This window comes from Mustela lutreola, chromosome 17, assembly GCF_030435805.1.
Source record: "Mustela lutreola isolate mMusLut2 chromosome 17, mMusLut2.pri, whole genome shotgun sequence".
NCBI lineage: Eukaryota > Metazoa > Chordata > Mammalia > Carnivora > Mustelidae > Mustela > Mustela lutreola.
The window spans coordinates 11296945-11321098 of record NC_081306.1 but is presented as its reverse complement, the minus strand read 5'-3'; the positions used below and the strand labels follow the sequence as shown (position 1 = coordinate 11321098).

General features: G+C 50.0%; 1 protein-coding gene and 1 long non-coding RNA gene across 2 annotated transcripts in view; one reads left to right on the top strand and one right to left on the bottom strand.

Annotated features, from left to right (window-relative positions):
• Positions 1-3338: 3338 nt before the first annotated feature.
• On the bottom strand, positions 3339-4685 carry LOC131819791 (uncharacterized). The gene is made up of 2 exons (XR_009349331.1): positions 3901-4685; positions 3339-3627 (listed from the first exon to the last, which is right to left on the bottom strand). It is a non-coding gene; the product is annotated as an uncharacterized LOC131819791 (long non-coding RNA).
• A 97-nt stretch (positions 4686-4782) lies between these two features.
• ABCC1 (ATP binding cassette subfamily C member 1) overlaps positions 4783-24154 on the top strand; it is a 129236-nt gene continuing 109864 nt past the window's right edge. The window contains exon 1 of the mRNA XM_059153924.1: positions 4783-4899. Within this exon, the coding sequence (XP_059009907.1) occupies positions 4852-4899 (48 nt within the window). The 5' untranslated portion in view covers positions 4783-4851. The remainder of the gene's footprint in view (positions 4900-24154) is intronic.

Here is a 24154-nt window from a genome sequence, read left to right as displayed (position 1 = left end):
CTGGCTGCTGTGTAGAGAGCGCTGATTGCAGTGGGGAGGGACAGGCACAGGACACCAGAAAGGAGGCCGGTGTGGCAGTTGACGTCAGGGATAGCAGGAGCTAGTACCTTTCAGCACTGTGGCTGGGGAGGCCTCTACAAAGCACGTAAAGAATTAGATGACTGCCAGCAGTGATAAGTAAACGCGAACAGGATGCTAGGATTCAGGGAGAAATCAAAAGGATCTCCCTGGCCTTCCTGTCTGCGGGGTCTGCTGGATTCACTCCATCACGGGCTACCAAGGCTGGATTTTCATCCAGTTCTTTTGTTGATTGCCAGTCAGGTGGGTTTGGCCCGTGACCCAGAGCCGCTGTGTCTCAGGTATTTCTCACTGTATGGACCCGAAGATGGGGTGGGGGGAAGGGGACAGAGAGAAGAAGGGAGGGACTTTGGTTCTGGGTGGGGGGAGCACTGGCAGTTCAAGGGCAGGGCTGGGCGTCGCTGGGCCACATCCCACCAATGGGGCCCTGCATGTTCCTTCTTGCGCCGTAACCCTCAGTTTCTGTTCCAGGAAAACGGTACACTATTTATTTTCTGGTTTCAATGTTTATGTAAGGTGTAGCTCTTAATTATAGAAGTGCAAGCTCCTTGAATGTCCACCTCAATGAATTTTATTTTATTTCCCGACTCAGGGCTCCGTCTCAGGACCCGGAGATCATAACCTGAGCCGAAGGCAGATGCTTAACCGACTGAGCCACCCAGGTACCCCGATTCTATTTTTAAAAATGTTTTGGCTGTGTGGTGATCTACTGTGTGCATATGCCACAATTCATTCATCTTTTTGACTACCAATGGGCCATGCCTATTCTAGTTTTTAGCTATACGAATAGAACTTAACGGGCATATCTCATAGACGTGTTTCGATGCCCATCGGCACTCCTGTCTCCCCCAGGAAGGAGAGAAGTTGCTGTATGACCTTGCAGCCCTGTGTTCAGCTTGGGCACAAAGTACCTAGCAGTTTTCCAAAGTAGTTGAATCCATTTATGCTCCCACTAACGGAGTAGGAGTGTTTTCCTACTTCTCCATCGTGGTGGAAACTTGGTATTTTCAATTTAGTCCCTCCGGTAGGTTGTCATAGCTGGGGTTTTGTTTGCATTTCCCTGGTGACTAATGATGCTAAGAATGTTTTCATATGTTTGCTGCATCAATATTTGTGGAAAGAATGAATGAACAAAATGTGTGGATGACAACGGAAACGCATATAGCCCTGTCTTGCCCTGCTGAAAGCCTACAGGTGGCTCCCCATGGCTTTTTTTTTTTTTTTTTTTAAAGATTTTATTTATTTATTTTCCCCATGGCTTTTAAGGCCAAACTGAAACCCCTTCCTCGGCCAACAAGATCTTGCAAGTTCTGGTCCCTTCTGATGCCTCTTGCCCCGATGGGTCCTTTTTGCTTCTGCCTCTGGATTTCTGCCACCCAGATCGTCTTCCAATTCTTCTGAGGACCTGCTCTGTCCTGTTTCTGTTTCCTGCAAGCCTGAGACCAGACTCATCAGTTTTATCTCGGCTCAAAAATCCATGCTCCCAGGAGCCTTCCTGAACCTCCGCTGCCAGCAAGCCACGACCCTTGTTGGTTCTTTTCCACGTTTCTTCCTAACTTCTAACACAGCTGTAATAGCCTTTCTTCATGTGATAATTTATTTATCTTAATTTCTTTAAGAAGATTTTATGTACTTATTTAACACAAAGAGAGAGATCACAAGTAGACAGAAAGGCAGGCAGAGGAGGGGGTGGGGAAGCAGGCTCCCCGCTGTGCGGAGAGCCTGCTTTGGGGCTCAATCCCAGGACCCCAAGATCATGACCGGAGCTGAAGGCAGAGGCTTAACCCACTGAGCAACCCAGGTACCTCTTTATGTGATAATTTAATTAACCTGTTCCCCTACCTTAAAAAAAATACTTGTAAAAACCTCAACACTTTGGGGCACCTGGCTGGCTCCATCAAAGGAGCGTCTGACTCTTGATCTCAGGGTCGTGAGTTCAAGCCTCATGCTGGGTATAAAGATTACTTAAGGGACGCCTGGGTGGCTCAGTTGGTTGGACGACTGCCTTCGGCTCAGGTCATGATCCCGGAGTCCCGGGATCAAGTCCCACATCAGGCTCCCAGCTCCATGGGGAGTCTGCTTCGCTCTCTGACCTTCTCCTCACTCATGCTCTCTCTCACTGTCTCTCTCTCAAATAAAGAAATAAAATCTTTAAAAAAAAAAAAAAAAAAAAAAGATTACTTAAAAAACCCACCACTGACCACAAAAACAATCCTAACACTTTCAGCTCCATAGGAATAGCAATTGTCTCTTGTTGCTAGCAAGACTTGGCCTAAAATAGATGTTCAATAAATATTTGTTGAATGTATAAATCTTAAAGCAACTACCCAAGGACTATTATCACTTGCATGTAAATGATCCCTTAAAAACTCACATTCAGAGGAACATGTGTCAATTAAAAAAAAAAAAATCAGAGGTGCCTGGGTGCTGCAGTCGGCTAAGCATCTGACTCTCGGTTTCAGCTCAGGTTATGATCTTATGGTGGTGAAATCGAATCCCACCTCAGACTCAGCTGGGAGTCTGCTCGAGATTCTCTCTCCCTCTCCATCTGCCCCTCTGGCTCATGCTGTCTCTCTCATCCACTCTAAAATAAACCAATAAATCAATAAATCTTTAGAAAAAAGTCGTAGAAACTAATCCTATCTCCCTTCCTAGGTCCTGTGGGGGGCGGTGTGTGTGTCTCGTATTCAATCATTCTTTTTGTTTTATTTGATGCAGCTGATGTGTGTATGTGTGTTATGGAAACGGTACACCAGGCCGGGGATTACGGAGGAGAGGGAAGAAAGGTGTTGCGGGTACCCACAGTGAAAGCTTAGACTCCCAGGCCCCAGCCCCCGCTCCTGTGTCACTGATTGCCTGGCCATTAACCAGTTCTAAGGTGATGGGGCAAAATGGCCAACCTTATAGATTCCTCCCTTCCCGACCAGTCTGCCAGCGTTCAAAGTGTGATTTAGCCACCTACTGTCTACACAACCCCTAACAAATAACTCTGCCTCTTTGGGGCTCAGTCTTCTTCACCACCAAATGGGGATGATGGTGATGGTGATGATAATAATAATAATAATAACCACCTCATGGAGGAGCGCCTGGGTGGCTCAGTGGGTTAAAGCCTCTGCCTTCAGCTCAGGTCATGGTCTCAGGGTCCTGGGATGGAGCCCCGCATCAGGCTCTGCTCTCTGGTCTCTCTCTGCCTACTTGTGATCTCTGTCAAATAAATAAATAAATAAATAATCTTAAAAAAAAAAAACCCAACAACCTCATGGGCTTGTTGTGAGTATTTAATTCATGTTCATTGCTAAGAACATGGCCTTAGGAAGCCCTATGACTGCAAATACCTGTTAATTATGCCTGCCGTGGGTCCCAGACTTACATGATGGTTTGACTTGCGATTTTTCAATGACACGATGGTGTGAAAGCTATACTCATTCTGTAGAAACCAGACTTCGAATTTTGAATTTGGACGTTGTCCTGGGCCAGTGAGATGCCCTATGCTACTTTCTCACCATGCAGCAAGCTGCAGTCCCCAATGGGTCACGTCATCAAGAGCACCTGTAACTGATAACACAGACATTCTTTACATTGGACATATCCAACACTTCATATATAGTGGGCTTTGTGTCGGATGATTTTGCCAACTGTAGGCTAATGTATGTGTTCTGAGTACATTTAAGGTAGGCTAAGCTAAGCCATGATGTTTGGTAGTTCAGGTACATCAAAGGCATTTTCAACTTAGGGTATATTCAGCTTCTATGGGTTTATTCCACAGAACCTGCCGCACCAGTTGAGAAAGGTCTGTATGTCTCCAAGCCTCCTTTTCTTTACCTGTAAGGTGATGATCAATAACCCGGCCGTTTGTTGAGTGCTGCTCAAAGATGGTGGAGAAATGCCGAGGAGCTTTGTAGACATGTTGGGGAGACAACTGTTTGGGATAGAGGTTGGAGTCTTCCAGCCATGAGTGGTGGGAGTCTGAAGGGTGGTGGGTTCAAGTCCCATTTCTGCTATGGCAGCTGTGTGACCCTGGGCAAGTTACTTCCCCTCTCTGAGCCTCTTTGTACACATGTGGGGGGGGGCAGCAACTGTTTGGGATGGAGGTTGGAGTCTTCGGGCCTTGAGTGCTCTGGTGTCAGATGGGTCATGGGTTCAAATCCCACTCCTGCTATGGGCAGCTGTGTGTCCTTGGGCAAGCCACATCACCTCTCTGGGCCTCCGTTTCTCCATCTGTGAAGGGTTCACTGCGCAGTGTATCCTCGTCCTACTGTCTCTGTGTCAGCTCTGGCGTCAGCGGGCTGGGTGGGCTCGGTGACCCCGGAGAAGTCACTCAACCTCCGTGTCGCTAGTGACGATGCAAGGAGGACGCAGCTGAGCCGTCTGGCACTCCCGGGGCTGGCCCAGGGCTCGGAAGCCGGTTTCTTCTCCTGGTGTTACTCTTACGGTTGCCTTTGTCGTCGCCGCCACCGAGGGGCCGGCCGCTGAGGTCCCCGCCGCTCCCGGAGGACACGCGCCGCCGCCCGGGCCCCCAGCTGAGCTGTAGGGCCGGGGGCGACCGGCAGGGCGCGGAGAGGCGCAACACAACGTCCCCGCGCCCCGCGGCAGCAGGAGAGCGGGGCGCCGGGGCGGGGCGGGGCGGGGCGCCGCATCCCCGTGACGCGCCGGCCAACCAGGCGGCGTTGCGGCCCCGGCCCCCTCCGCCGCCTCCTCCCGCCCTCCCGCCGCCGCCGCCGCCGTCGCCAGCAGCCGCCTGCCGCCGGGCCCGTCCGCCCGCCCGCCCGCCGCATGGAGCTCCGCGGCTTCTGCAGCGCCGATGGCTCCGACCCCTTCTGGGTACGTGCTCGGCGGCCGCCGGGGCCGCGTGGGGCCGCCGGGAGGGGGCGGCCGCCGGCTCGGAGGCCGGCCGGCGTGGGGAAGCCCCGGGCGGGGCGGGCCCGCTGAGCCCCCCCCCCCCGGGCACCCGCGGCCGCCCGGAGCCGCGTTGCCCCGCTCCGCAGCCATCCCGGGGGTGGGGGTCGGGGGTGCGGGTCCGCGCCGGGTCCCTCGCGGGGGCCGCTGATGCGGAAGGGGGGTGCAAACTTGGGCGGCTCAGTCTCCGAGAAGCGGGGCGAGGGCTTTGCATGTGCCCGGCTCCGGGGCTTTAGGGGAAACGTGGGGGGCCAGAGCCTGGGGGAGAGGGCTTCCTGCTTTGCGGTTGCCCCCTGCAATTGGAAATAACCTTCCGCGGAAGGGGACGCCGGGGATGGGGGCGGGGGTGGCGGGCAGCACAGGGGGTTGTCTCCAGGTTAAGTTCTCCTTTGTGGGTTGGGGTTCTCCCCCTTTCACAAAGAACGCCCCCTTCCCAAAGGTCTGAGCTGAGAAGAGGCTCGCGGGCTGTGGAAAGGGATGTTTGCCTCATCAACATGACTCTCCTGTGGTTACGTTTTTTCTTTCTTTTTTTTTTTTTTTTCCATCTTTTACTTTCTGTCTGCCTCAGTTACTATAGGGGAATTTGGAGAAACAGGGGAAGAATTAGGGAAGTTTAGGGAACAGGCAGGGAAGAAGGTAGGGGTGCTCACCCCTGCCATGTCTCACCTGACCCTTGGGTCAGGTTTGGGTGCCCCCCCCCCCCACCTTTCCGAGGATGCCCCGGGTCCTGGTACCTTTGTCATCCCGTCTCTGTAATGGGAGGCCCCTCTCTGGGGATGCACGTGGCTTGTACCCTGGCAAGTTTTCCTCTGCGTGTTCACTGCTGCTCCTGGCCCCCGGTCCTGAGTCCACTTTGGGTGGTTTAATCCCCACTGTCTTGGGCTTTAGCTTCCCTGTAATGCGATTTACCCCTTTGTTTCAGGAGGTCACGTCTGTGTCACACTATCTTGATTATTGGTAAACACAATAGGCAAATTTGGACAGCTTTTTCACGCTTTGTGTAGGACTCAGGAGAGAAAAACAGCTTTGGCTCTTTGGAGCTGGTGATTAGCATCCACAAATACCTCCTTGTCCTGTTTTGTGGTTCAGACTGCCTTTGGAGTGTTGAAAAAGTCATCCCGGAGGGCTCCAGGGGAAGGCTTTCTTTTGGAGGGGTATCAACCAAATACACCTCAGTTTGTCTCCAGTTTTCAGGCCAGTGGGATCGGAGTTACTCTCCCATTGGAAGTCAGAAAGATGATTTTGCATTCAAGGTTGGGGGGTGCGGCTGGAGAATTGGAGAGCATTTGGAAGGTAGGACTCTGGAAACACCTGTGGAGTGCCCGCTGCCTGTACCAGGTGTAACAGCACCAAGATTATCTCTGCAAAGACCCAGAGGGGGATCTGGTCCAGTGTTGCTGTGAGTTCTGGAGTGTTTGTTTCCTTGTTTATTTCCTTCTCCGAGGTTACACAGAGGGGGAAAAATAGGCGACCATAAATTAGATTTTGCATCGGGATGTGCTTTATTGATGACAACTGGCCGTCGATGATTAAAGAGGTTTTCAAAAGCGGGGTGTGTTTCCAGGTGCTCTCTGTGTATGTGTCTCACCCAGGAAAACCACTTGGGTTTTTTTGGCTTTGGACTAATTGCTACAGAAATGATCAGGTGGTGGTTTTGTTTCGGGAGTGTAATGGCTGGTCTTCACTGGCAGACCCTCCCTCTTCGCCCAGTCTTTGACTTTGCAGAATTTCCTCTACCTCTTTCCTTCTGGATTCCTGGATACCCCCGTTTTGGGTGCGGGAGGGGGTGTTAGGGGCCTGGAACTAGAGTTGGAGAGCTGGCCACTGCTGCCTGAAAACTTCCAGGTAGCAGGAGAAACCAAATGGAACAGAAAAAAGGTAGCTTTTGTGTTTTCCAGGGTGGCATACTCAAGGCCCACCTCCCAGCCAATTAAACCATGTGAACTTGGCCAAGCCACTTGACTGTTGTGTGCTCAGGTTCCGCATCTGTAAAATGGGGACGGGTTTCAAAAAAAAAAGGGAGGGGGGCTTTTTAGGGTTATGGTTGTTTGAAGAGAAAATGAGATCACCTGGTAAGAGGCCCAGCCTGTGGCCTGAACAGAATTAAACAGTGCATTTTTAAAAAATCATTCTTGCTGAAGATGAAGTTGTCGGTTTCCAGTTGCTTGTCCTTCCTTTGGACTCACTTTTTCTTCAGTTGGTGGGAAAGGGATTGGGCTGCTGTCTCCCCCCCCGCCCCCCACGTATGCCTGGCTTCTCTCTGACCAAGGTCGTGTGTTCAGAAGTTAAAGGGACTGGCCCACGTGAGACTCTTATCAGAGCTTTGTTCCTGGGCCAGTGCCTGCCTCTGAGCTTCAGGAAATGTCCAGAAAAACCAGAACGTGGAAGTAGTCTGTGGTGAGGGTTTCACTGTCTTAATCGCCTTCACGCAGGCAGGTGGTCTGCAGTGAGAGACGAGCAGCTTCGTTCCCCAAATAGGTGCCAAGTTCACCAACATTTGGCTTGTTTTTTCTATCACCACTGGCAGGAGGGGGCTGTTTTGTGGTATTTGTATGATGGTTGGGAGAATGGGCCTGGGCCTCTCCTTTGGTGTTAAGTATTAAAAATTATTTATTATGCGGGCGCCTGGGTGGCTCAGTGGGTTAAGCCGCTGCCTTTGGCTCAGGTCATGATGTCAGGGTCCTGGGATCGAGTCCCGCATCAGGCTCTCTGCTCAGCAGGGAGCCTGCTTCCTCCTCTCTCTCTCTCTCTCTGCCTGCCTCTCTGCCTACTTGTAATCTCTGTCTGTCAAATAAAATAAATAAAAAAATCTTAAAAAAAATTATTTATTATGTTGCAGACCCAGTGTAGAAAAATTGAAAAAAAAAAAAAGTGTCAAAAAGAGGGGGAAAAAAAAAGGTAGTCAGCGGTGCAGGGCCTCAGAGGGAGTGCTTGCATCCCCTAGCTTCCAGTCCTGGTCCTGCAGCTCAGCACACAGCTTCTCTGTGTGCCTCAGTTTCCCTATATGGAAAGTGGGGGGGGGGGGCGGATAAGATAATACGAAGAAGCAAAGAGCAGTGATGTAGGAACAAATGAGCAAATCCTTGGCAGGTACTTAGAGTGTTGCTGCTTGGTATACAGTTAGTGCTCAATAATTGTAAGCGGTCGACACCGGTTGGAATTCTCTAGTTCATTCTTGCTGCCGCCCCTGCTGTGACTGGCGGTGGGTGGAAGTAGCAGAATCCGTATTGCCCTTCATGGAATCCTGCTAGTATTTGACCCTCCGAGCTGCTGTTTGCCTCGGAGAACTCGGTAAATCTCGGACTGTTTGAATCAGCAGCCAAGGGGTGGGAGAACAGGAATATTTTAGAAGCTGTTAGACATTCCCCCTGGGGTAAGATCTGGCCTTGCAGTCAGTGTAATTTGTCTCTTAATAGCTCCTCCTGGCTTCACAACAGTCTTTGAAGAGCCCAATTTCCACCCTCCCCAAGTCTGCCACCCCCCCCCCCCCCCCCGCCTCCGTGAGTTTCCTGTCGGTTTCAGACTCATTCCTTTACCTTCCTCCACCTTCCTGTCACCTTCCTGTCTACTTCCCCTTTGTGTGCATCCCTCGTTCCAGTCTCCCCCTCCCTCCCTTTGGGTGGTTAGAGCTGAAAGGGACCCGGGAACGGATGGGATCATGAGGGGCCCAAGGTAAGAAGGTGAAAGGGAACCTTTGAGAGGACAGGGCCCGGCAAGAGCTAATACGGGGTTTCCAGGTTGCCTTACTGCTTTGCCCTGTTCTCCGTCCCCCAGCTGGACCGCATCCATCGGTGATTCTTTTGGGGGTGAATGTGGTGATGGACTCAACTTTTAGGAACTGCGGTCTCCAGCTGGGGGTGGGAGGGGTTTGGGGGTATGGGGGGGGCAGTGCCCCATCCTAGCCTGTCCCAAACGGAACTTTGGACCCCCCTGATACCAGTTAATACCAGCCTTGTCCTCTGGTGCCCAGGCCCCACACGTGCAGCATCCTTGACTCCCCACTCCCCAGCCTCCCATTCCCCATCTCAGCGGTCAGCACAGTCTGTTGCCTTTTTCTTCAAAATGTTTCCAAAAGCTGCCGGGAGACTCCCTGCCGCCCGCCCTCTCCACCTTTGCCCAATTGCATTCTGGCCAGAGCCACTGTCGACGGGCTCACTCCAGGGTTTGAGCATTCCCTCCATACTGCTTTCCCTGCTTCCATCCTTGACCCCCGGAGTCTCTTCTCAATGCAGCGGCCAGCGGGGGCCTGTTGAAGACACAGGTCGGGGCCCATCCACAACCCCCCACCCCTGACGCTTGACTTCAGACTTGGACTCAGATAGAAGCTGAAAGGCTTAGGCCTACTAGAGTCTGCAGAATCTGGCCTGTCACCTCACTGAGCTCCTTCCCTGCTACTTGCAGTCTCGCTTCACTCCTACCACGCTGGTTACTAGACTACCTCAGGGCCTTTGCACTTGCCTGGAATACTTCTTTACCTTCAAATATTTGTTCAGATCACCTGAGGCAGTTTTTCTCTGACTCCCTGCCACTTCTTTGTTCCCCTAACCCTTTGCATTCCCTCCTCTTCCCCACCCCAGCCAACCTAACACATAAGATATTTTTACTGATTTTGTTTATTCTCTGTAAACTCTCACCAACAGGTCAACTCCACAGGCCCAGTGGTGTTTTGTTTTGTATTTGGCCTGTGTTTATTTATGGCCACAATCCTTGTACTTAGAATGATGCCTGGGACCTAGTAGGTGCCCAGTAGATACTTATGGAAGACATAAATGACACAGAACGCTGGCATGGCTTCTGAGCTGGGCTGTAGTCTCTCTGCAGAGGTCTCGAAGGACAGAATTGTCACTCACCTGTCTGGGGAGGCCGGGCTCTCTGGCTTCCACGCTTGACGGCATAGAGTCTACCTTGCAAGGGTCAGCACTGAGCCTTGCCCAGGACTCAGTGCCTCAGACACAGTCCAGGCAACGTTTGAATTCGAGTGTGGGAGGTCTAGATCTAGCCCAGCGGGGAGCTGGTTTGGCTTTATTTCAGAAGAGGCCTGCGGGCTCCCGTTCGTCGGATTGCCCCCTCCTTCTTATTGTGGCTTCAGTTCTAGAGCCCAGCTTTGGTCGCTTTTTCCCCCTTGTGCTTTCTCCCCTGGCCCGCTTCCTTCACTGAGGGGACTTACCCGGCACCTGTGGCCGGTTAGTTCTACGGGTACCCCCTGCCTCGAAGCCCAAGCTTCTGGTGAAGTGCCTGGGGCCCGTCTGACTCGGTAGCTTGGTGGTGCCAAGACCAGCAGCTCCATCAAGGTCATGTTGGCTGGTGGGGGGTGGGGATGCAGAAACTAATTGCAGGTGCCTGAGGAATTTGAAACCAATGTTCTGGGTGTCTGTTGGCTCTACGTTTTCATGGTGGGATGAGGTCTAGCTTTTACTATTCTATCTTTTTTTTTTTTTTTTTAAGATTTTATTTATTTATTTGACAGAGAGAGATCACAAGTAGGCAGAGAGGCAGGCAGAGAGAGAGAGAGAGAGGAGGAAGCAGGCTCCCCGCCGAGCAGAGAGCCCGATGCGGGACTCGATCCCAGGACCCTGAGATCATGACCTGAGCCGAAGGCAGCGGCTTAACCCACTGAGCCACCCAGGCGCCCTACTATTCTACCTTAATGGTTAGTAAAACTCTAGCCCATCAAAACTTGCCTGAACATTTTGCCAAAAAAAAAAAAAATATACCCCAAAGTGCTCGTAAAAGGGACTGGAATGATGGCAAGGGGTTGGACATCCTGAGGCATGGGCTTCCCCCCCCCCCCCCCGGAAACTGGGACAGTGTCTCTTCTGATGGAGGTATGAAACCGGTTCTTAGCGCTTGAAGGCTGAGGGTATGGGAGGGGGAAGGGGGGGATTTGAGGAAGCTGGTTCAGGGGTGGGGTTGGTAGGTGTAGAGCACAGTTTGTCAACCTCACCTCTTTGACATCCGGGGCCCGCAAATTCTCTGTTGAGCCCTGTGGGCTGTTGAGCGGTGTCCTTGACCTCTATGGATGGGGTGCCGGGAGCATCTCCCTGTGTTGTGACAACACGGATGCCTCCAGACATCGCCGCATGGCCCTTGGGTGTCGAAGTCACAGCACCGTTGGCGTGGAGCAATCTGCAGAACAGATCTGAGGCGAGACTTGCCCTCGACCTTGCATTTTACCCCCGCGAGATTTGAGTCATTGAACTTCTCCTGTAATTAGCTTCCCTGGGTGTTGCCTTGGAGAAGCTTAATGAGACCGTAAGGAGGTTAAAGTCGCATTACACGGAGGAGGAACAGGCTGGCTTTGCCACGAGGTTTTGCCTCTTTACACCCGGGCCCTGTGTTTCTCAGCGCTCCTCCATACTGGCTGGAGGGTGTGATGATGGAGGTTGGAGCAGGAGCATCAGACCCTCACGTTGAACTCCCCAGGAGAGGTGGATAGTCACAGAGTGGGGGTTCTCCTTAGCTTGAGGTTTCTTTATCGTCATTGTGGGATTCATGCCCTGCGGGGAGGTTGCCAAGTACTGGAAAATGGGTCTAGATGACCGGGGAGGTAGTAATTGACATTTTATGGGGCTTTTCCCTTTCTTCTCTGAGACTCTCAGTCCACCTTTTATTGGCCTGTTAGGTGGCTCCTTGGTTGGGGGCGCCCTCCACTTTGGAGACCATTTATTTACTTTTCCCGGCACGAAGAACTTCAGAGAGGTCTGTAAAAACAATGGATTTGATCGCTTGTTCTTGCCACAACCCTTTCTTACTCATTTAGTCAGTCTTTTGTGAACTGAGCATCTACTGTGTTCTAGACACTGGAAATGCAGCCACAAATGAGGTAGGTGAGGTGCGTGTGCTCATGCAGCTTACACTTAGGAATCACCGCAACAATTTTGGGTAGTGGTAAGTGCCACAGAGTCTCAGACAGGGAGGACCCGGGGATGAGGTACAAGCTATGAAAGAGGGATATTCAGGGTCTAATCTTTACCTGTGATCTGAATGGAGAAGCTGGCCCTCAAAGGACTAGGGGAGGGAAGTAATTAGGGGAAGACAACTGCAAGTGCAAAGGCCCTGGGGTGCTTGGAGTGGTCAGAGTATCAGAGTTTAACTCAAAGGAACTACAGAGCCCATCTCATAAAAATCTTGCCTTCAGCATTCTGCAAAAATGCATATAGTGCTAATAAAATGTGGTAATAATAAGGGCCTGAAAATCCCAAAGAGGAAGCTTGGCGAGGAAATAAAGCCATACTTGAAGAGGCGTGGGCTTCTGATCCTTTTGTGTTGGAATGAGTCTCAAGTTTTTTTTTTTTTTTTTTTTTTAATATTTTATTTATTTATTTGACAAAGATCACAAGTACGCAGAGGCAGGCAGAGAGAGAAGGAGAAGCAGGCTCCCCGCTGAGCAGAGAGCCGGATGTGGGGCTCGATCCCGGGACCCTGAGACCATGACCTGAGCCGAAGGCAGAGGCTTAACCCACTGAGCCACCCAGGCGCCCCGAGTCTCAGGTTTTCACAATTAAAGCCAATGCGTATATTTTTTTCTGTGTCTCATCTGTTTCTGAACCGTCGCTGAAAGCCCTTCAGGGTTAGACAAAGTTGGGATTCCCCACTCCCCAGCTGCCCGTGATTCTCTTCCAGTGGCATTTCATGAGCGGTGAAGGTGACTTGCTTTAAATTGCTAGGAAAATCTTCTTTTAAAACTATAGACGTTGAGGGGCGCCTGGCTGTCTCAGTCAGAAGAGGGTGCGGCTCTTGATTTCAAGGGTTGTGAGTTCGAGGCCCCATCGGGTATAGAGATTACTTAAAAAAAAAATAGAATCTTAAAACAAAAACAAAAACCAACAAATAAGATGTTGAAATGATCCGGCTGATTGCATGAAGATCTGGCTGTGATTTGATTTGGTTAATTGTGGTTTGATTGTGCTATTATTTTAAGAAAAGTGAGTAGTGTAGGAGAACACAGAAAGTAAACGTTTGAGTACATTCCGCCTCCCTCTTTTCCCAGAGGTAGCCACTGGTGATAGTTTCTTGGGTTTCCTTCTAGAAGAATGCCAAGTGTATATGCAAATATGTATAAAGGGGTGAGTGGGTACATATATCTTTTTTTCCTCCCTAGATGGGTTCATATCCTAAATAATGTTCTGTGTTTCGCTCTCTACACTTAAAAACCAGTGTTGGGTTTTTTTTCTATGTTAAGTCCGTGCAAATTGAAAGAAAGAGGAAGTAAAACTTGGTTATAAGCCACACATTCTTCTGTTCTATGACTGTGCCGTACATTTACCTCAGTGCCACGTTGGTCGCTGTCTGGGTTGGTTGCAGAATTTTGGCCTGATGCACAGCGCTGCCCAGAGTGTTTCTGGGTACTCCTCTTTGCACATATATGCACGTGGATGTAAAATGACTCAGCAGAATAAGTTCCTCCTTGAGGAATGGCTGGCTTGAGGGATCTATGCCTTGAGAACTTGGTGGTTCTGATTGCCCAGTGTGTGCTGGCCACTAATGGACCCAGCAGCATTTATTAAGCACCTCTTGTGTTCCTGGCATTTGAGGCAAGAGTAAGCAAACTGGAAATAGACCAGGTTCACGTTCCTTCCCTGTATTCGTAGAGGATTTTTGTCTGGCTGAGTTAAACCTTGTATTCCAGGGAGTTCTGGCGGGTGAGTGCTCAGTTTTGCTCCCATTTAAAAAAAAAAAAGATAGAGTTCAGTGTGAAGCAATCTTTGCCTTCTCTGTCATTTTAAAAGAGGTTTGACATCAACAATTTGATGATGTGTGAAGTTTTTTTTTTTTTTTTAAGATTTTATTTATTTATTTGACAGAGAGAGATCACAAGTAGGCAGAGAGGCAGGCAGAGAGAGAAGGAAGCAGGCTCCCTGCTGAGCAGAGAGCCCAATGTGGGGCTCAATCCCAGAACCCTGGGATCATGACCTGAGCTGAAGGCAGAGGCTTTAACCCACTGAGCCACCCAGGCGCCCCTGATGTGTGAAGTTTTTACTCAAAATTCCATCCTGCTAATGTAGCTCGATTTTTTTTTTTCTTTTTTTTGCACATAAACTTCCTGGCATCATCCGTTGCCTTATTTACAAAAGCAGCACTCCTTGTTAAAGAAACGTCACAGAGTGGGCCCCTGGGTGGCTCAGTGGGTTAAGCCGCTGCCTTCGGCTCAGGTCATGATCTCCAGGTCCTGGGATCGAGTCCCACGTCGGACTCTCTGCTCAGCAGGGAGCCTGCTTCCTCCTCTCTCTCTGCCTACTTGTGATCTCTCTCTGTCAAATAAATAAATAAAATCTTTAAAAAAAAAAAAAAAAGAAACGTCACAGAGATACTGGTTTTGTTGTTTATTTATTTATTTATTTATTTTTAAAGATCTATTTATTTGACACAGAGAGAGAGAGAGATCACAAGTAGTCAGAGAGAGAGGGGGAAGCAGGCTCCCCGTTGAACAGAGAGCCTGATGAGGGACTCGATCCCAGGACCCTGAGATCATGACATGAGCCGAAGGCAGAGGTTTAACCCACTGAGTCACCCAGGCGCCCCTAATTTTATTATTTTTTTTAATTTATTTTTTTTTTAAAGATTTTATTTATTTATCAGAGAGAGAAAGGGGGAGAGAGTGAGCACAGGCAGACAGAATGGCAGGCAGAGGCAGAGGGAGAAGCAGGCTCGCTGCCGAGCAAGGAGCCTGATGTGGGACTCGATCCCAGGACACTGGGATCATGACCTGAGCCGAAGGCAGCTGCCCAACCAACTGAGCCACCCAGGCGTCCCTAATTTTATTTTTTTTATGTAGACTCCTCACCTAGTGTGGGGCTTGAAGTTATGACCCTGAGATCAGGCGTCACAGGCTCTACTCACTGAGCCAGCCAGGTGCCCCCATCCCAGAGATATTTAAAAGTAGTATTAAAAGTAGTAAAAAAAAAAAAAGAAAAGAAAAAAAAGTATTAAAATAGTAGGTGGGTGCATATTGGCTATTCCCTGGAGCTGAACTGAAATTGTCCTCCAGGATTTTCTGGGATGATAGAAACGTTTACAAACAAACACGTTTAAATAAAAAGGTTTATGTTAAAATCATTGCTCTTTTTATTTTTACTGAACCTATGATTCATGTCAATACATAGAATTTCACTGTTTACATAATAGGTGATATGTAACATGCTATTTGTTTATTTATTTTTAAAGATTTTATTTATTGATTTGACAGAGATCACAAGCAGGCAGAGAGGCCGGCAGAGAGAGAGGGGGAAGCAGGCTCCCCGCTGAGCAGAGAGCCTGATGCGGGGCTCGATCCCAGGATCCTGAGATCATGACCTGAGCCGAAGGCAGAGGCTTAACCCATTGAGCCCACATGCCCCGTAACATGCTATTTAATACAACATAGTTTATTTGATAAGGGTCAGCACAGAGGAACATAGGGGAAGGGAGGGGAAGATGGAGTGGAAAGAAACCAGAGAGGGAGACAAACCATGAGAGCCTTTTTTTTTTTTTTTAAAGATTTTATTTATTTGACAGAGATCACAAGTAGGCAGAGAGGCAGGCAGAGAGAGAGAGGAGGAAGCAGGCTCCCCGCCGAGCAGAGAGCCCGATGTGGGGCTGGATCCCAGGACCCTGAGATCAGGACCTGAGCCCAAGGCAGAGGCTTTAACCCACTGAGCCACCCAGGCGCCCCCATGAAAGACTTTTGACTCTGGGAAACAAACTGAGGGTTGCTAAAGGGGAGGTGGGTGGAGGGACGGGGTAGCTGGGTGATGGGCATTAAGGAAGCCACGTGATGGTTTGAGCACTGGGTGTTACACGCAAGTAATGAATCATTGAACATTACATCAAAAACTAATGATGTACTACATGTTGGCTAATTGAATTTAAATAAAAAACCTACTCATAATTCTTTGATATTCCAAGTTATGTTTGGAATGATATATATAACAAATACATATTTGTTAAAATTAATGCAGTGTTTTTCCCTGTTAATAACTGCTACTTGCATTATTTCCCGTTTTTTTCATTCCTGTGAAGAGTGCTCCAGTAAGCATTCTAGTACATAGGTCAAAATCAGGTAATTTTTTCTTTTCTTTTTTTTTTTTTTAGTAAATATTAGCTGGTTGTTTTCCAGGAAGGAGAATATAGCACTTCATTGCCACGGACAACAAATAAGAATTCCTGTTGCTTTACATCCCCCCAAGCACTGGGCATCATTGAATTTGTTAATTCAGTGGATTTAAAAAAAAAAAAAAATCTTCTTTTCATCTGCATTTCTCTTTCGGTGAGCATCCCGCAGAGTATCTCCTGGTAATATGTGTGGTTTGTTTTTTTTGGGGGGGGGGGTATGTGTGTTCTTTTCCGTGCATCTGTTTTCTGTGTCTTTCCTGCTCATCTTTCCACTGGCTTGCCTTATTTCTGTTAATTTGCAGTAGTTCTTGTCTTGATACATGGGGAATCTTGCCCCTTAGTCAGGCATGTCACAGGTGTATTTCTGCAGATTACTGTTTGTTTGCCCGAGTGTTAACATTTGGTTCTTGTCCGGATTTGTGTGTCGTTACTAGCAAGAATGGCGCTGGGCAGCGCAAGACCACACTCGGTTGTCCTGTTTCTCATTTCCTGGTGTAAGAATTTTCCCACGCTCCCATAGAACTTTTTAAATTATACAGTGTCACAGCAATCGTTTCTTGTATTGGTGGACTATAATTTACATAATTATTACCTATGGTTTGACATTTAGATCGCTGTCTCCTTTCTTTTTTTTTTTCCTTTTAGAGAAAACATTAGAATGAATGTCACATGGAGAGTGCCTATTGCCTTCATCCTTAGAGTATATTCTCAGGAATGGAGTGAGTGTCTCAGATCGCTTGAAAAGATTTGCCTCCAGCCTGAGCCTTGTTTTTTTTTTTTTTTTTAAAGGGGTTGGGTCACTTCACCATTCTAGCACGGTCTAAGGATACCCATTATTATGGTTGCTTTTATTACTGTGGACAAATGATGGGTGCATGTTAGTAACAGCGTCTTCTCTGGTCCCTCCAGTCAGCCTGAGAGGCTCGAGGCCAGTGGCTCAGAGGAAAGTTGGAGCTGTCAGTTGCTGGAAGGGTGATCTGCAAGTTCTAATTTGGTTAGATTATCTAGGAGCCCTTTGAGGAAGCCTCTTCCTCAAGATCGTTAAATCACCAACAAGGTCAAGGAGAAAAGCCACATGGTAGATTACACTCTGTCCACGGACTGCTGTTACAGCATCATGGGGTACTCTCCTCTTTTTTGTCCCACAGAGATCCCTGGGGTCTGGGTGGGCCATGCCACACTCGGTGTTGGGGTCTGGTGGCTCATCTCCAGTTCACTTGCGAGGCTAGATTCATAGGAGCTTGGGTTTGCAAATCGGTCCTGCTGCTTCCCAGCACGTGACCCTGGGCCAGTTCCTTAACTTCTGGGAGCCTCAGTGGACTCATTTGTAAAGGGGGTGACTGTGATTACGTTGTGTGTCTTACATAGCTGTAGGGAAGAGGTAAGGCGCGGAGGATGCCCAGCAGAGCTTGAGCAGACGCTGAGGCTGTGGTTATGGAAGAGGAGACTGGACAGTAGGGGACAGTGTGGACAGTGGAGGGCAGTGGAGAGGGCATTCGGAAGTCATGATTCTCTTCTGGGCTATTATCTCCTTGTAAATCCTGGGCCCAGGCAGGCCTTGGCAGTTGGAAAAGAGCCCAGTCTGACCCCAGGGATTCAGACTTCTGTCCCCAGCCTCTGAGACAATTCAGGTATGTTGGCTCTGTTGTTAACCGGGTGTCTGTGGTGTTTCCTGGGTCTGGGTAAGGCATGCCCGGGTATCAGGTACCAGCTCTGAAATTGGGCTGATGTGTAGAGAAATTCATTTTCCCCATGGCTTTCTTCCCTAGTTCAGAAGTAAGAAGACTTGCTTAAGTATTTAAATCGATGGCATAGGAGTGAAGTTGTGACAGTTCTGAGAGCTGCTGACATCTGCATACCTGGAAACTTCCAGGTTTTCTGTTACTATAAACACGGCAGTGATTCAGTTATTTAAAGGGACTTAGATCAGATCATGATCCCAGGGTCCTGAGATCGAGCCCCGCATCGGGCTCTCTGCTCAGCGGGGAGCCTGCTTCCTTCTCTCTCTCTCTGCCTGCCTCTCTGCTTGCTTGTGATCTCTCTGTCAAATAAATAAATGAATTAAATCTTAAAAAAAAAAAGAAACCGTACAGTACGAGTGTAGTAAAAAGTGAAGTCCTCCCTAAGGACACTCTTCCGGAGGTCCTCTCTTATGGGCGGATTGCGGTTTTAACTTTTAAATCAGCCTGTTTTCTCCCCTTACGCTAAATAGAGAGCATCTTTTAAAAAAAACAAGGATGGGATCCTGTAAAAACATATTCTTTGTTCTTTTGTTTTCACTTACTAGTGCAATCTGGATAGGACCCGTTTTTAATTAACATATTTACTTGATGAAAGGTTAACATGAACCTAATTAGGTAATTTGCTAATGATGGTTCCCTCTCAAGGCCGTTGGTCATGGCCTTGTTGTTTCAGCCTCTGTGCAGGGAGCTCCTGGGGAAGTGGGAAGCAAGTGTTGAGTGGGTGAGTGTTGGAGGGGAATGTCGTGGATCCCCTTGCTGAGGTCCAATGCTTATGGGACTGGGCTCTCACCCACGGCTTGTCCCCGGTCTGTGGCCTCTGAGCGTCTCCTGAATAGCCTTGCCCGCCTCTACTTACAGGGTAGACAAAGGAAAGTGAGTATTTGGTGTTTTGGTGGGAGTAGGGAGTTGGGAGAGGCGCCCCCCCACCGACATACTTAATCACTTCATACTTTCCTTTAAACCAGTTCACTTTTTTAAAAAAACCTTAATCAGTGTATCCCAAGCGCGGTGGCCTGTCACTTTAGAACACATGTGGCGGAGTCACAGGGTGGTGGTATTTGTGTATTTATCGAATAGCTAATACCTAGGTCCTTACTAAAATGAAAGAAGAGGGTGTTCTGCAGACCACCCAGATCAGAGACTCTCAGCAACCGGCGTTTTGGGTCCCACCCCCGGGGACATTTGTCAACATCTGGACATGTTTTAGATTATCACACATGGAGGGAGTGTACTCCCAGCATCCTATGAGTAGACGCTGCTGCCCAAGGCCCAGGGGACCCCCCCCCCTCAACAAAGGGTTAACCAGGGCCTGCATGTCACCGTGCCTATGCCTAGGTTGAGAAGCCCTCGCCTGGCTAAGGCCACGTGCTCCAGTATTCTGGGTCTTGTCATGATTTGCTAGCTGGCTCACTCTCTCTCTGTGCAGTTCTGTCTTTTCTGGGTAACTGGTGACCATGTGTGTGTGACATGGTATACATCCAGCCGTGGCCTGCTGGGGGTTTCAGGCCTGCTCTCACACCTTACGTCAGAGCACCAGTAAACCCATGCGAAGTTTACATGCGGACGTGAATTTGGGATACTGTCCCACCCCGGGACTATATGGATATCCGGGAGAAGGACGCGTATGGACCCTGAAGTGGTTGAAATCTGTAACCTTTTTGTCGGGCAAATCCTATTTGAGTGCAGGTTTCCGAAAGCATGCTGTGCTTGCCGAGAGGATCTCTCTCTCTCTCCCTTTTTTTTTTTAAGATTTTTTTTTATTATAGAGAGAGCGCGTGAGCATAAGCATGAGGAACAGCAGGGAGAGGGGGAAAGCAGGCTCCCCGCTGAGCAGAGAGCCCCACGCGGGGTTTAATCCCAGGACTCCGGGATCATGACCTGAGCCAAAGGCAGACACTTCACCGACCAAGGCAGACAGGCGCCCGGAGAGGATTTCTGCTGTGGGGCCAGGCAGAAGCTGTGGCCTGTTGGTGACCGTGCCCACTGGAAAGGGCTGTACTTGGTCAGCTAGGAGATTTTTTACTGCCTCTGCCCTGCCTGGCTTTGGCAAAAACAGCCTGGCCTGGGGAAGGAATCGTGGAGACAAGAAGGCACCTGTCAGGGGACGTGGTCGGATGTGCGCTGGCAGCTTTGCCCGAGCTGGCCTGGTCAGGTAGCTTGACAATTACTGCCCCCCCATTAAAGTTAATTGCCATGTTATGGAGCAGTAGTGAGGAGGTGGGGTGGGCTTGATTGCTGTCTCTCAGGGTGTTTTTTTCAAGTTTCCTTCTTGGTTCTGGAAACTTAAGGAAAAGCCTCTGGCCATCCCCAGAGGTGAGCTCGATGAGAGAAGGATCCAGGCTGTCCTGCATTTCATCGACTCCAAAAAGGCCAGCAGTGGCGACATGCATCCCGGTTTTGGAGATGCTGTGCTGTGCACACGTGGCCCGTGGAAGGTTGGAGGATGCGCGGATCAGGGGAAACCTGATACCGAAGGGAGATGTGAAGAAACGTGGCATTTATTGTTTTTTTTAATTTAAAAAAATACATATTTGAGATGCGCCTGGGTGGCTCAGTGGGTTAATAAGCCTCTGCCTTCGGCTCAGGTCATGATCCCAGGATCCTGGGATCGAGCCCCACATCGGGCTCTCTGCTCAGCGGGGAGCCTGCCTCCTCCTCTCTCGCTGCCTGCCTCTCTGCCCACTTGTGATCTCTGACTGTCAAATAAATAAATAAAGTTTTTAAAAAATTAAAAAAAAAACATATTTGAGAGAGAGAGGAAGAGAGTGCTCAAGCTGGGGGAGGGGCAGCGGCAGAGGGGGGAAGCAGGCTCCCCGCCGAGCAGGGAACCAGATGTGGGACTCTGTCCTAGGACCCCGGAATCAAGGCAGACGCTTGACTGACTCAGCCACCCAGGGGCCCCACCATGTTGGTTCTACAATTGATGTATTATGATAGCTTCCAGTCCCCGCCCCCACCACTACTGTGAATTAATCCTTCTATTGCCTCAGGTGTGATGCTGGAGACCCATCCCTGGTGAGTGACACATGTGGCCTCCCTGTTTCATGGGGACTGCAGTCGTGAAGATGCTCAGAGGGACGTAAGAGTACAGGTTGCCAGCATACCTTCCCTTCAGATCCCGGTTCTGCTGCTTGGTTGCTGTGTGACCTTGGGGAAGTCCCTTGACTTCTCTGTGCTTTGGTTTTCTTATGTGCAGAATGGGGATGACTGCAGTGCCTCCGTCATAGAGTTGTAATCCTAAAGGAATTTCAAGTATGACCAATGCACTAGCTCCGTTCCCAAGTGCTGTTACTTTTACTATTGCTCATCCCTTGTCATTGTTGAAATCATCGTTATCATCATCAGTACACAGCAGTCCCTTGTCCAAAGGGAAGTCTGAGGATCCTGGAGGATACTGAGATGGGCAAGTACCAGACAGTGATGTGGGTCTAGGTTGTCCTGCCCCCAACACCCACTGTTAACTTTTTCTCCTTCTCTGGGTCACATGGCCTTGGTGGCTCAGGTCAGGAAACCTTTGGACTCTGTGCCTTGGTCTGTAACACGGAGAACAGTAATAGTACCTCTCTTGTCAGAGGTTTGTTTTAGGGATTAGACAAGATGAGACGTGCACAGTGCTACAGTCTGTAGTGTTCTGGGCTTGGAAGGCTGTGGAGGGCTTGGCAGTGACGGCATCTAAACCTCTCTAGCAGAAATAGCTGCTGTCTTCCCCTTCTGTTTCTTCGGTCAGAACCCTCCCCTAACCCCGCACCGGCTCTTAGGCAGTCCTTACTTGTAGATGGTGTCTTTTCTCTAGTTCTTAGTCTAGAGCAGGGACCCCAGGGGCCAGTGCCTGCCCCTCGTTACTGATGGCCTCTCCAGGGCTGGGAGGGACCCCTCACTTGGGTTCGGGACACCCAGGTCATTTTCAGCAGGATCCTCTGCCCCCGTCTGCTTTGCTGTCGGGGAAGCTGCCTGCCTGGGAGCTTCCTCGTTTGGGCTGTGAACGGGCCAGCGTGTCCACATTGCTCCTTTTCTTACTCTTGGAGTTATTTCCTTTGGACCCGTGCCCGTAGCTGGGATTGTTGGTTTTAGGCAGGACGGAGTCTGTGGCTCTTCTTTGCATGTTTCTGGGTTGCGCTTCAGATAAATTTATTCACTCCTCCTTTCGCTTGTCGAACAAATATTGAATGAGTGCCTGCTGTGTGTGGGCACATTAAAAGGACGTGGTCTTGCTTCCGGAAGATTCCAGGTCAGAGGGAGAGAGACCCTCTGCAGGAAAATAGTTGAGAGCCTAGACTTCCAGAGCATGTCCTAAGTGTCAGGGAATGTTGTAGACACTCTGTAAGTGCGGTATTTTCATCCTGACAATAAATAACCTATAGAGAAGGGACTGTGGTTATTCGCATCCCAGGCCTGATATGAAATTGGTGGGAAGAAGCTGGGTGAGACAGAAGAGTAGCGGGAGACCTTCCCGAGCAGGCCATCAGAGGCTAAGGCGGGGGCACCAACATGCCTTGCAGGCCTAGGTTAAGGCGGGTAACCTAGTTAGTATTAACTAACACTCCTGGTGCTCTTGAGTCCCAAACCCTGTTCAAAATGCTTTCCGTTGAACCCTCAAAACAGCCTTATAAAGTTGATGGACCATTGTCCCCATTTTACAAGATGGGCCACCTGAGGCCCAGAGAGGTTATTATGTACCTTGTTGAAGGTCCCAGGGCTCATCTGTAGCAGAGCTGGGTGGCTGTCTGGCCGGGAGTCCAGGCTCTCAGGCGTGGCACCGTCCTGCCATTGCGAGGGGAGTGTCCCTGTTTTAAAATAGCATTGTGGGTCCTCACGGGTCAGTGGCAATACACAGAAAGACTCCGGGTGGGTCAGAGTGGAGTCATTTCCAGTAGGTTGTGCCAAATGACTCTGGCCCGTCTCTTGGATGGCTTCAGCCTTGTGGCACATGGCGTTCTGAGCTATTGTGACCACAGTAGCAATGAGGTAGAGGTGGCAGATTCGGCCCCTGGAGGCTACCCTCTCTCCCATCCCAGAGTGTTTGTAGTCTGGGGAGAGGTAGGAGACCAAAAGTCAGAGAGGTGGAGTGACTTCCTCCAAGGCACACAGCCAGGAAGTGCTGGTGATGGGGCTTCTTGAGCCCAGGTGTCTGCGTGGAAACTGGTCCTCCCTCGACACCGCCTGCCCCTGGGTCTGTCTCCCCCATGACCCTGTCTGACCTGGACAGGGAGCACGGCAGGCATTTCCGTTCGAAATAGAGAGAGCTTGGTTTAGGGAGGAGGGCGAGTTCGGATGTTCTGGGGTGGGGGGCCCGGGCCGGGGTGTCTCGGGGGACTTCCTGGAGGATGATGGTGGCGTTCCCGGTTTCCTGTTCTGGGTGGTTATCCAGAGGAGGGGCTGAGCAGAGGGAGCCAGAAACTTAACGCTCTCGGTTTCACAATGTCACGTTGCTTTTGCAACGTGTGGGTGATGCAGCACTTTCCTGGTGGGAATCCCAAGTGGAGCTTTGGTTTTCCTTTGCTTAACTGGCTCAGGCCCTGGCCTGTCTTCCTGGGCCTGGTTGTCGCCCAGTCCCCTCCTGACGCTTTGTTTGACTTGTCAATGGGCACACACACGCGAAGCTTGTCCAGCATCCGCCTTGGAGCCTGCTCTGTGCTCCCCTTCGAACACCATTGCCCTGTGCCCACAACGGCACATCTTGGCCTGCTGGCGGCCCATGGGTTTTGCCTACTTAGGGAAACCTGCCCTGAGCTCCCAAGTGGAAACAGCAATGACGGTGACCGCCACTCATAGGCCGGTCACCAAGTGCCCATCAGGGGGGCATTGGTTGGAGGGGGGAGCTGGCCTGCCTGTGCTGATGTCCAGAGGAGGGGCTGTGCTGATGTCCCTTCCTTCTGCTTCCAGGCTGTGCCACCAAGGGCAAGTTGCCTTACCTCTCTGAGCCTTGACTGCTCGCTCTGCAAAATGGGAACATCCTGTGGGAGGATGAAAGTGAAAGAATGTAATGTGTCGATGCAGCCCTCATGGTGACTCTGAGAAGCAGGTGTTGTCCTTGCTGTGACGAGGAGGAACTTGAGTTTTCTTCCCCCTCTGCTTAGGAAATTAACCCCCTCGCCCCGTGTGCCCCAGAGATCTCTTGTCATTTATGTGTCACTTTTCAGTGACATTTGGTATTTTTAAAATCCTTTGTCACAGCTCTTCATGTACCCATCCTACCTCTGGCACCAGAGTCTAAGCTTCTTGAAGGCAGGATCCAAAGGTCAATGTTGTGGTTCAACTCCTGTTACAAAGCAGGGCTCAGTAAACATGTTAAATGAATGGACAGGCGGATGGATGGTCTTTGGGGTCACTAGATGTTGGTGGCAGAA